This window comes from Pezoporus wallicus, unplaced genomic scaffold (genome assembly GCF_028554395.1).
Source record: "Pezoporus wallicus isolate ANWC-B61680 ecotype Strahan unplaced genomic scaffold, APGP_CSIRO_Pwel_v1 contig_1181, whole genome shotgun sequence".
Classification (NCBI taxonomy): Eukaryota; Metazoa; Chordata; class Aves; order Psittaciformes; family Psittacidae; genus Pezoporus; species Pezoporus wallicus.
In genome coordinates, this window is record NW_026641428.1 from 160,919 (window position 1) to 173,365 (window position 12,447).

Genomic DNA, 12,447 nt, shown 5'->3' on the forward strand with positions numbered 1-12,447 from the left:
TCTTAGCATTCTGGAAGTGTGGATGTGATCTGATGGCATTATCTGTTCCCTCAAGCTTGGTTTCACTCTGAGATGCAGGTACTTAACCCAAAATTTGGGGTCTGGGATTGGTCTGATTCTCTATTTTCCCAGTTGAAGAAAATGTCACACAGTCTTGAGATCACTTGACTGAAGAGATCCCTATGCAGTGTCTCCCCTGGCTCTTTGGGAAGTCATTTCCTACAATTTGAGAGCTAGGCTCCAGGAGTGGGAACAGGTTTCTCTGTGATCCCTCGCAGTGTCATTGCCCACACGGTGAGTCACTGGTAATGCCCGAGTTCTTATTTTTAGTCCTGTTGCTGCTATCAGGCTGAAACCATTGGCCAGTAAGAGACTTAAGCGAGGAGATAAACATGTTAATCTCCCTAGGCCGTCCCCCTCAGCTGCTGCCTCTGTGCCTTTGTGCATCTCGAGATGTAGCTTTTCCTGGATCATCGGGCAGAACGGTGTTCCCTCTGTACCTTGATGGGATATCATTCAAACCTTTTCACTATTAACCACTGGAGCTGGGAGGTACATGCCCTCTGTACACATGGGTTTGCATGGGCAGGCAGGGCAGCGTGCTTTGTCTGCAATGAAGGCAAGCTGATGAAGAGATGAAGGCTGTTACTTTCTACCCCATCACCTTTGCCCCCAGGCCTTTGCAGAGACCATCCGTTCCTTCCTCAGGTCCTGTGACAGCAGTGCTGCCTTTCCCTCCCTTTCCCTCCCTTCCCTCAGGACAAGTCCTGAAACAAACTAAAAGGATTCTTTTGTATAAACTTTCTGTTGCAATTCAGAAAGTCTGTCCCCTTTGAGCTTTTAAAGTATCCTGTTGAATTCTTGGGCGAGGTCACTGGTCTCTCGCAGCTACATAGTAGGACTCTAATAACTCTTAAGTTCATTCTTACACTCCTTTTTTACTTGCTTTCCTCTCATGGCAAAGTAGTGGGTATGGGAGTAGTGATGAGTATTTCTTTGCCCAGTACTGGTACAGACTGAATAGGGTGTTTTCTTCTTCCCCTTCCTTCTCATGCCCTCTTTCCCACCTGCCTCTAGTCCTGTAAAATGAGCTAGTTTGCAGATCCCCAGGTTCCAGCTCTTGTTTTCTGTGCTTTTTCTGTTGACATATGCATCTCCAGCTTCAAGGAGTCTTAGGCACAGACTTACACCATGTGAATGTGGAGGGAAGTAAGGCTTTCAGCTGTTCCTTACTTTTGTGGTTTTAAAATTATGTATTTTGAGCATTTTGCTTTTGGAAGACAAATGAAGGAGGCAGTCAATTGGTGGGGACTTGCTCTTCTTCCAGCAGCAGTACACCTGAGCCCTCACGGACCTTGTTCCACGAGTCCCAAAACACATGTCCAAAACTGGTAGCACTGTGGCTGATCTGCTTCTCGGTTTCCTTGGCTCAGTGGCCTCAGGTAGCCAGGCATAGCTCGTAATTTGAGTAAGGGTCAGGCTCCTGTGCTCCTGGCTGCATGCTGGTGATACAGCCATCGCATGCTTAACTCGGATGGAGTTCAGTCCTGTTGACTATGGCTCAGCTGGTGTAATTTTGACCTTCCTGGTCCATGGCCTTTTTCAGTTCTGTGCCCTCAGTTTTGTTCCCTCACATATGTCTTTGAGGGTGGCCCAGTCTTTGCAAAATTCAGAAAGAGGTTTCTGAAAACATCTTTTCTTTCTGGTATCTGCTATTTGGAGGGGAAAGGATGAAGTCCTGGCTGTTTGAGACCTCTTGTTTTTCTTAGCAATCTTTTCTCTGGTACAGTTTGAAAGCACTTCTGACTGCCAGATCTGAGAGAATATAAGCTCAACCTAGGGAAAGCATACTTAAGTAGAGAGTTGAGTCGTAAGTTGAGCAAAGTAACTACCAGTATGGTCTCATCTGGTAGGTGATGTGATACAAAAAGGCAGCTGAAGGAGGTGACCAGTTTTCAATGTGGAGGTTGTGCTGCCAGCATGCTGATGTCAGGGACCAGCCCTGTGGGAACGCGTTAGTCCTGTGAATGAGTAAACTAACCTGGATCTTCTCTGGAGGCTCTAAAACTTATGCAAAGCTGACTGCTGTTTGTTTCCTTCTCTCTAGTGCTAGTTTTGAAATGCAGAGCTAGTGGAGGAGAGCACCTGTGACCAAAAAGCACCTGTGAATGCTGGTAGCTTGTGCTTAGAGACCACTGTAATTGGAGTTACTGTGTGTGTGTTTGTAAATCTCGGCACTCATCGAGCTGGAGATTGGTACTTGACACATCTTGCTCACTGTACTGAAAGTGGAATTGGCTGTGGGCAGCGGAGTTGTGAGATCTGAAGTGTAATCACTTCACCCACATGTGCTGTGAGTTACCAGAGCTGCTCTTCATGTGTCTCTCCTTTTTGATATCTGTTACTGTTGTTGTTACTATAGAACTTGTCACTGGATGTGTGCAGTATTTGAGTGGGAAAGTGCTCAGGACTGAACAAACAAAGCATAATTAGAATTATCTCACTGTGTGTCTATTTTTTCCCTCTTCTTTCTCTCTTCCTTTTATCCTGCTTCTAGTTTATATACAAGTACTGAGTATCTGAAGCTGATGAAGGGAGAGCTTGGTCTGCCAGCGTCTGCTGGCAGTGTAGCAGAAAGTGTGATTGCAGCATGAAGGGCATAGTTCACTAACTTTATTCTCAGTAATGTAAGGATAATAGCATTGAAGTCACAGTGATGTGGATTTCAGTGGGGGCTAGCAACTTAGGCACATATGTAGGTCCCCAGCAGGCCTGTACTATTTGCATTAAAGTCCATGAATCCCGTTATTACTACTCCTGCTAGTCAGTATAGTGCTAACTTATATGTCTGTTCATGCTGCGATTAAACCTTTGATTGCAGAGGAGACCTCTCCATAAAGCTTTGAGGCTCTTTTGGAAGGACAGAAGGCGCCCAGCAGGAACAGTATCAGAAGCTAGGTGTCTGTCTCCTGCTTGTGAGTGCCAGCTCCAGAGGAAATTGTTATACAGTTTGCTTCTCACTTCGGTTTTACTCCAGTTCTTACTCTGCTGCTGCACTTCTGAAGCAAAGGTCTTGGCTTTGCAGAGAACAGCTGCTTATGGTATCCCCTTGCACAGGGGCTTGTTCACTAAAGCCCATCCTCCTGGAACATTTCCAGCCCCTAACCCTATGGAGAAAAAACAGCGTGACCATTTGAGTCCTTATAGGCAGTGGCTTTTCTACAGTGCTGGATTGTCATCATCAGATCCTAGGAAGGGTGATTTGTGTCCCCTCTCAGTCAAGCTGAGGAGCAGATGGATGGAAGATGCTGGTGAGAGCCACCCATCCCTCAGTCTGTCCATCCCTCTGTCCGTTCAGGGCAGAACGGCAGAGAGGGCAGTGGAAAGCCTGGGGTCTTGATAGCCTGCATCTTTGCTAACTGCGGTGTGTTAGGGGCGCTGGTGTTTTTAATGCCCCAGAGGTCAAGGAAGTACTGTGGCTGTGGTGTGCATGGGGAACTACCATGACCTTCATGGCTTCTGAATGTGAAAAAGGCATCTAAGACCTAGGAAAGTGACCAAAAAGCCCTGTAATCCATGTGTGCTCCAGTGTGTTTTGCTTTGTTCCTCCACACACTTTTCTAGACAAAGAAATGGAAATGCAGCTGTGGCAGGTGCATTGCTAACTCCAGCCACATACCCTGAAAAGCTCTGGGAGCTGCTAGCTGTGTTGGTTTGTAAGTCCCAGCAGTTGAGCTGAGGTTTGTTTGAGGAATTTTGGTTTGAAGAAGCCTTGATTTTTGTAATTTTTTTTTTTTTTTTTTTTTTAATTTCCCCTCCAAAGCTCCAGAGAAAATTGTACATGAGAAGGTGACCCTGCTCTGCCCTGTGGATGTATCAGTCCTGCAGCTCCCCAGGGCAGATGCCTGAAGCACTGCAGAAGATCAGGGAGGACTGCGGGGACAATAGGGCTGAGCCTGAGATGATCTCTGGTCTGATTCTTGGAATCAAAATAACAGATACCTGCTGCTTCCCTGTGTCTTTTGGGTGATAGGGGACAGGTTTTGATAGCTGCATTTTGCTGGTGCTTGTGTTTTGACACAAGGCTCACCAATGGTGCTAGCTGTGATCACTGCAGTGATGGCCATGCAAAAGTTATCCTTTTGGCTCTGCCAGAGCCCTTCCCCTACCACCTGGTCCTTTGTCTGCTATATGCCTCTTACAGTTTGCTGAGCAAGTTTCAGAGTCATTCCTCCTGTTCACCTGGAACCTCCCCAGCTGTACATCTATCGAGCTGTTCTAAATCATAAGGGTGTTTGTTCCCTTGCTCTGGACATCACCATGGATTTATCCTAGGCTGTCCTTAACATCATTCTCTTCTTGGGCTCTCTGAAGCTGGGTGTTGGACAGCAAAGGTAATTTATCCTCGCTGGATAGGATGTGACTTTACTGTGTCCATAATGTGGTCAAGTGATGACTGAAAATCCTTGCTGACCTGTTCTGCAGGACTTGTGCAGTGTCACTTTCTGGATTAGACATAGGCCTTCAGCCAGGAGTAGAAAACAGCATACTTGTACTTGCCAACTGATGGCCTAGCCACCTTCTGTGGTTCCTTTGCAGTAGCCTCAGCTCCATTTGAGCTGCTGCTTCTGCTAGACACTAGAGTGAAATCCTGTCCCTCATGACGCAGTTCCCTCTCCACCTTTTCTCCACACGCATCCACAGATGTTCTGCACTGTCCCCACTGTGTACCTCCTCTCTCAGCATTCAGTTTTCTTTGTTTCTGATGTCCCTCAGTTGGATACAACTCTGGGTAGGCTGCCTGTGTTGTCCTTCTCCTTTTCAGTTGTGGTTTGCAACTAACATCTTGTGCTCTGGACCTTGCTTCCCATTTGTGCAGGGAGGGTGGTAGTTCCTGTTCCTGCTCCTGTAAAGCTGTGTAGCAGGAGATGAGAACTAATACCCAGCTTATGAATGAGGGTGCAGCCAGAAGGGAGTTAGCCTCTGACGTACGGATGGTGGGATGGTGAATGCACAGCATCACTGATGGCATGTGGACATGGATTAAGAAGGTCAGGATAGCAAAGCAACATCTGCATAATCCCTTTGCTATTTTGTGTGGAGATGAATGAGTGGCTGGGTGGGGGAGGAAGTAGCAAAATCACTTTTAGCAGGGCAGACATGAATGTGGTTACAGGTTTGATTTTGATTTGTTTCACTGAACAGGAATGAATAGATTTGTAGATCAGCAGCACTAAAACATGCACTAAGCTGGCCGCCCTCTTCCATGGGGTTCAAGAGCTTCCCAGATGAACTGGAGGCAGGTTCCCTGCAGCTCAGCAGCTCTTAAGGAGTTGGTAACAGCTCAGCATTTGAAGGGACAGCACTTATTCTGTCACAGGTCTTTCATTTACCAGCCTGCCTGACCCTTCAGCTCCTTAGGATGTGAACCTCTCTGGAGGTGCCTGTAGAAACATAGCCACTGTGTTTCCTCTGTGCTCTCTTCATACCAAGGGCCAGGTCCTGCTTGCCACAGCCTTTCCTGATGGCTGCAGACAACACACAAGAAGGAGGTGTGCAGGAAGAGACAATTCCTGTCTGACTGCCTGGGGATAAGGTGCACTCAGAGAGCTGGGGCATGCATAGAAGCTGTGCAGAAGTGTGTGATAGTCCAGACACTTGCAACTGGTTATGGGAAGGGTCTCTGTGTACTTTAGGCTTTCTGTGCAGCGTGCTGTGACTTCAGGGAGGGAAAGAGGAGTGGCTGTCTTTGCAATACCTCTGAATTGCTTGCCTTGCACTCTTATGTCCCTTTGTTGATGAGGTTTCATGTGAGCAGTGACAGCTACTAGAGAAGCTGCAGCCTCAGTATTTTCCCGTGTCTTCCTCCCACCAGAGCTGGCAGTGCTGTTTTGATGTGTGTTTAATAGACTGAGCCCTGAGCAGCAGTGTAGGCAAATACTAATTGGAAGGATCTGTTTTCCACCTTCATCCTCCTAGCTGGTCTCTGTCAGAGGGCAGGAGGCAGTGCCTTGGTGAAGGGATGTGGGGACCTCGTGCCCTCAAGAGTGCTTTCCGGAATGAAGTGTGCACGGGCTGTGCTTTCAGGCACAGAGGCCTTGTCACCCATGGAAGCCGGGAAGACAAGAGCCCTCCTCTGCTCCCTCTGGAATAAAACCAGTGGATGACTAATGCACTCGCTGTAAATATAACTTATCCTATCGGTGACTAATGGAGGCTTTTGTTTTCCTTTTTCCCCCCTTCTCCTCCTGTCTTGCTAAAATAAAAGTAGCTGCTCAGAGCAAGGCTGCTGGTGGGATCTCCTTCCTCTTGTTTTATGTCAGTCTAATCAGTGGCATAGCAGGGGGTGCAGGGCTTTTACAAAGGGCAGCTCATTGCCCCTTTTCCTTATGTGAAGCTTAATTCCAGGTGGTAATTTGTGTATTCACTTCTGTTAGGGTCACAGTGCACTCCTAAAGTCATTTTCTGTTCATCTGTTGATCTCTGCTTCTCAGACTAGAACCTGTGTCTTGCCCACAATGCAGGAGAATCAAATCTCGCTTAAACTTTTTTGACAAGCCCTTTGACAGCATGCCTTTAGTCCTTTGTACATTTGGATGCTGCCCAGATGCTTGTTCTTTGTTGTGTGTCTGGTCCCTGCAAAGGGGCATCTCATTTTTTCTTTGGCACTCTACCAACAGACAGCTTCCAGCCTCCAAGTCAGGAAGCTTGTGGGCTTGCTAAAAGCTCTTGGAGAAAGCTTATTGTTCTAGTGCCGTGCTGTCTGGCCTTCGCAGATACACACTGTACTCTAACGAGCTACCCAGAAGAACCAGAAACAATACCAAGATGTACATGGACATACTACTCATATATGTTTGGTAAGTGTGTTATTAAAGTATAGGATGTGTAATTCATTAGGAAGCGTAGTTCTAGGTGGAAATTGTACATCGAACAAAAATTGTAACACAGAAGTTCTCTGAGCCTCTCTAAATTGTTTCTTTGGTCCCAAAGGTTAATCATCATGAGAGACAGGTCTGTAGGGGCTTGAACAAGAATGCATGAGTGCTGTCTTGGATTTGTCAAGCAGATTCTATTAAAGCCTGTCGGAGCTTGTCACATTGACCTTTTCGGAAACAAAATCTAGGAAACTGCTTGTAAGTTTGGTCAGTTTGTTTTGCACCTCAAATATACAGCTATTTTCAAGGAAGCAAGGGCAGAAAGGGTGTCTTACTGCCATCAAATACTGTGCTTCCAGCTATGCCTTGTGAACCTCCTGGAGGGAGCAAAGGAGAGCAGTACTAGGTGTGTTCTCTTTGGAGGATGCCATCATGTGCATCTTTTTCCCTCTCTCTCTCTGTGTGGATGAGCGTCTGTTGCATTCATCTGGCATTTCTATGGCTGCTAGAGCAGTAGTTTACGTGTGTCTGCAATGTTACAAGAGAGCTATCAATAAATCGTCTATTTTTACCTTTAGATTATTTTTTAGTTCTGTGACTGGCAGGAGGGCACCTCGTTTTCTCTCTTTTGCTCTGCAGCTCTCATCCTGCCCTTCCCCACAGCCAGGTCATGACTTATTCTCTTCAGTCCCTGCCTGTCCTGATATGACACCAGGTCTTCTCTGCAGCCTTTCTCTACCCCCTTTTTATATCCAGCTTATAGCTGGCCTTACTTGCTACTCCTGTGGCAGGGTGGCTGCCTGCTTTTGCCTACACTCGCACTCGCAGGTCTCCCGGGTGCTTACAGAAGTGGAGATAACAAAGTGCCATGTGTCTGCCTGACTTCCTCAGGTCATCAGCATTGACCCTCAGCTGTCTTGTGGGTACCTTCTGAATTAAGATTTATACGAAGTTACTTGCTGACTTTACTGTAAAGAGCCAAAGTACGCATTTTCTTGTATAAACCTTTTCAGTTTATTGTTTATGTTTCAGAATGAAAAATTGTTTTATTTAAAAGCACAAATAGGTTAAAATATGAGGTAAGGAAGTAGTCCACAAGTAGGGTGAGACGGGAGGAATGTAAGAGGGAAATTTGGACTTCAAAGGCAAGAAATCTGTGCTGGAATCAGACACTAAATCAAAGTCTGGTCACTAAAAGGAAATATATTTGCTGTTTAAAACATAGCATAATTGCTGGTAGCAGAACAGCATTGAGATGTTTCTCCCAAAAATGTTTTTCTCCAAAGAATGTAGATCCCCGCTCTCTTCCAGACAGGCTGAACAATCCTAGTGAATTCCCCCTCCAAAAGACCTTTTATTTCTGAGTTCTTGAGCTCTGTGACAGCTCGGTGAGGAATCTTTTGCCCCAGGACCCAGAGTTTGGCTAAAGAAATGCCACTTAACAACTATGACACCTATGATCGATTACACAAGCAGGACCTGAGCCAGCTGATATAAATCTGCCTCTAGCACAGATGTATAAACACTGGGGCACGTGACCTATCTTCTGTGCTCAGGAGCCAGATGCTCAGGGAAGTTAAGCAGAGATTACACTAAAGTGGTATTGAATGGACCAAGTTGACTGAGAGAAGGAAGTAAAGAAGTCTTCCCAGGTCTCCAGGTCCACTGGTTGATTTGTCCATTGCTGTGTTTCTGTGTGATACTGTGGAGCACAGTAGAATGGGAAGCTGTTTTCCTCTGGCTCTCCATAGTTCATTTAGTCCCTAGACCACTTTTCTTTTACAACAGGGGTTTGCTGTGTTTTAGGATACCTTTCCCAGAGCTGGGTGGGAGACAGGCCTTTTTAAGGTGGGATATCTTTGTGTTTTCAGGAGACTTTGAAGGCCTCATGAACACATCATGTCTTGGGCTGGCCTGATTTTTATCATGTGGGCATTACTAGCCAGGTGGTCGCTTGGAAGAGGTAGCAGCATTGGGTGCTTCAGGAGAATCAGTGGGCTTCAGTACCCAGTTGGAGACTGGACAGTGTACTCTCGTGACCAGCATCATCAATTTGCTTTGCCTCTCTTAGGGTAGGGTAGGCAGCACTTCATGTCTTGACCTCTCTGTTTCTCTCATTCTCTTGCTCTGGTTCTCAGTGTGAGCTGTGTTGGTCTGAAAGCTGCAGAAATGATCATGTCTTTCCTCTTCACTTGTTAGTATTGCAGTAAAAGAGTTCAGATATGCTTGTTTTGGCTGCAGTTCCCTCAGGGAAACCTGGCATCAAAGCATTCAAGCAATCCTGCCTGTCTAGGGGGCTGCAGAAAGTCTGCACCAGTCGTTTAAGTTGTTGACCTTTCCTCAATATGTATTTATATCAGTGACCCTTTACAAAGCTATTGCATGTACATACACTTGATAGGGTTTGCTGTTGCCATACTCTTGGTTGGGACCAAGCATAAGAGGTCTTATGCAGCCTTGTGCTGCTGTCTCTTCTGTGCTTTTAGCCATGTGTGACAACACTGTAATTCTTTCATCTTGTGTCTTAAAAAATAGAGATAAGGAAGCTTTGCAGTTGCATCTTAAATGACTGGGCTTTTTGGTAAGGAGTGGAAAAACCACTGTGAAGTGTCTTCAGGCCAAAAGAATAGATGGATTAGACAGAGGATAAGCTGTTTTTTTATTTCTTTGCATTCCCTGCACTGGTTATGAGAATGGTTTGGAGGAGAAGCCAGCACTATCTCGGGCAGTTGTAACTGTGAGAACAGCTATGTTTTACCCAGGGTCCTGTGTGTTTTGTCATTTCACAACCAAGAGTTTTGGAGGAAGTTTTTGACTTGTGTGACATAGAAAATGGAATTTATAAACTGCAAAATTTAGTATCATCAGCCTGAAACTTAAGAGTTTGTGGCCTCACCCTTTATTCTTAGTCTGAATTTCAGCTAGCCAGCTTCTGTTGCTGAAATCCTCAGCATCCAGCATGGATGCCAACACTGCAGATGAGGAAAATGGAGACTCTCTGTTCCTTCAAGGTTCTTTTCCTTTTCTTTCCCTATTCCTTCTGGCATGTTTGTACAGTTATGAAACTGGGGGAAAGAAATGTCACAAACTCAGTGGGTGAGAATAGTTAAAACTTTAGTAGTGTTCCATAGGAACTGGATTAGGTATTACAGGACTTGCTTAAAACCCTCCATTCTTAAAACACTGAATGACTTTCCTCTGGGATTTGCAGTTGTGGTGTGTCAGTATTACAGCATTTGAAGCTTTATTTTGTGTGAGAGATCTAACTAGCTGGAGTGTTCTAAACCAGTTCCCTAGCCTTGTTGCTTATTTAGGGGAGACCTTACAAACGTGATTTAGACATCATATGATTTGTTCTTAATTCTGATGCCTGCTGTCTTCTAAACTTCAGCATTGAGGTAAGGCAGTCCTGATGTGATCTATCAGAACTCGTTGCTTGGATGGTACAAGGAAGCAGTCAGTAGTATAAACCAGCTAATGCCAGTAAAGAGACAAGGAGCAATTTCCTATCTACACAGTAGATATTTATTTTAGTATCACTGTATTTATTTTAGTATCTATTTGCTTTCCCATTTTTTTCAGTCTTTTCCTCATTTAAAAGGGGAGCTTTATATTGCATCCTCACCTGCTTAGATCCCAGCTCTCGAGTGGGGACTTCCAAAAGAAGAGCTAGGATAAGAAGAGACAGGAAAGTCCACTGAAGCTGTATGGGAGCCTCAGAGACCTAATGGCCATTGTGCTTGCACATGTGTACGTGCGCTGTTCAGCGCAGGCTCTGTGCCTGCCAGGAGATGAGCAGCAGGGATGTTGTGGGCTTAAGGGTTGGTTTGCAGCACCCACCATGGCCTGGCAGCAGCGTTTATCTAGGCCAGCAGGGATGCAGGGAGCGAGTGACTCACTCAAGGATTCATGTGCGCTCTCCCCCTCTCCTCCCCCCGCCGCAGCTGTGGCTTGGTCATCAGCCATTTGGGAACTAGCAGCTTTATTTGGTTGCTGTTTGCAGTGGGCAGTTTCTCTTAAGGTTGTTAATTTTATCAACTGCCTTGGAAGCTCAGCTGACTCCAGAGAAGACTTAAAATTGCCTTTTCTGCCTCTGTTCCCCTTGTCTGCTCATAGGGCTGCCACCCAAACAGCTGATCTGGCACTGGACTTGGCTGAGGAGGTGAGAACAAGCAGATGGGCTGGAGGGAGAAACTTCCTAAGCTGATCAGCCAACAGCATGGTCACTCTTTTACATGGTGGCTAATGTTGTTAGGCTGAGTGCCCTCTCCAGGCGCCACGTTGGCTATTGTGACTAGAGGGCCTGGTGGCTTTGCTCCAGCTGAACAGAAACACATTTCATAGCATGAAGGAAGAGCGAATGTGGGAACAGTGTAAAGTACAGGAAGGTCTTTAAATAAATGTAAAATGGAAAACTGATTAGTTTTGTCGTGATCACAACAGCTGGTAAACTTGTCAGAGGTTACCAGGCTCACTTTCTGGATGTCATGGTTAGTAATGCTCCAGGCCGCTGCTGAGGGTTATGGCCCATGAATGAGAACAGCCTGCCTTGGGCAGCCACTATGCTGTCCTTTACTCCCTTTCACCAAGGCCAGCAAGTCTTATTTCTGATCTGGACTTTCTGTTCTTGCATGATCCCTTCTTCCCTGCGCTGCTGCTCGTGGTGGGTGCTGTGTCCTCATGCTCCGTACTTTTTTCTGTGGCTTTGGCTTCCCTTTGGACAATTCTTTGGTCATCTTTGTCCATGTCTGTGTTCCTGGCTAGAAGTGCCATTAATGTTTTCCTTTCAGAAGCAGTTTTGCTTGCATTTACTAGTGACTGGAGGACATGCTTTCTAGGCCTTCCTGCCTGCTGGCTGCTGTCGCTTCAGATCCCGGCTGTGTTGGATATAAGCAGCTTGAGAGACATGCTGTCCCTAAGCCCTAAACAGTGCGCCTTCCCCTGCCACTGCCCCCTCCTCTGCTGGGTCACAGGACCTGGAAACTGTTTTTGCTGCAGAGACCTGTTCTAGAGCACAGATTAAAGGGCTGTGCTTCTACTTTCCCATGTTCCGAGCTTTCTGGTGAGATGTATTTCTATGCCAGGGCTGCAGCAATATCTTCACTGAATAGCGTAATCAGACGTCTGAAGTTGTCCTCTGCCTGCGATGCTGAAGGACTGCAGTATGTGGATATGCTGCTTGAGAGAAATGAAGAAGGGGAAAGAGCCCGAGGAAGGGGCAGGGATCACTTTTGCTATCATTCACCTTGAAATGGAGATAACAGTTTTGGTGATAGGATGAGCAGGCTCCCAAGTCTCATCTGGCTGGATCTTCTGACCAGAGAGATGGCAAAAAAGGAAGCATAAGATCTTTTTTTCCCTGTGTTTTCTGCTGGGAATGGTGGCTGTTAGGAAGCCTCTTTTAACAGGGGGTGCTGCAGCCTGATTGCCATCTTTTTAGTTTGAAATTCAATTTGTGTGGGTCAAAGTAACATTTGCAGGGCAGAAGTGCTCCTTTTAGGTCAGAGCTGAGGCTGTCTGGTGGGTGGCATGGGAGCAGCTTTCTCTGCCACTACTCCTCACCTGTGTG

General features: G+C 46.2%; 1 protein-coding gene across 7 annotated transcripts in view; it reads left to right on the forward strand.

Moving 5' to 3' along the window:
- Positions 1 to 317: 317 nt before the first annotated feature.
- The window catches only part of CAMK2G (calcium/calmodulin dependent protein kinase II gamma), a 95,155-nt gene continuing 83,025 nt past the window's right edge, over positions 318 to 12,447 (forward strand). For 2 of the 7 annotated variants that reach the window (XM_057423690.1, XM_057423692.1), the window contains exon 1: positions 322 to 708. In XM_057423690.1, coding sequence (XP_057279673.1) covers positions 636 to 708 — 73 coding nt within the window. In that variant the 5' untranslated portion in view covers positions 322 to 635. Of the gene's footprint in view, positions 709 to 12,447 lie in introns of all 7 variants that reach the window. The other 5 variants (XM_057423694.1, XM_057423693.1, XM_057423689.1 and 2 more) reach the window with 4 other exon arrangements.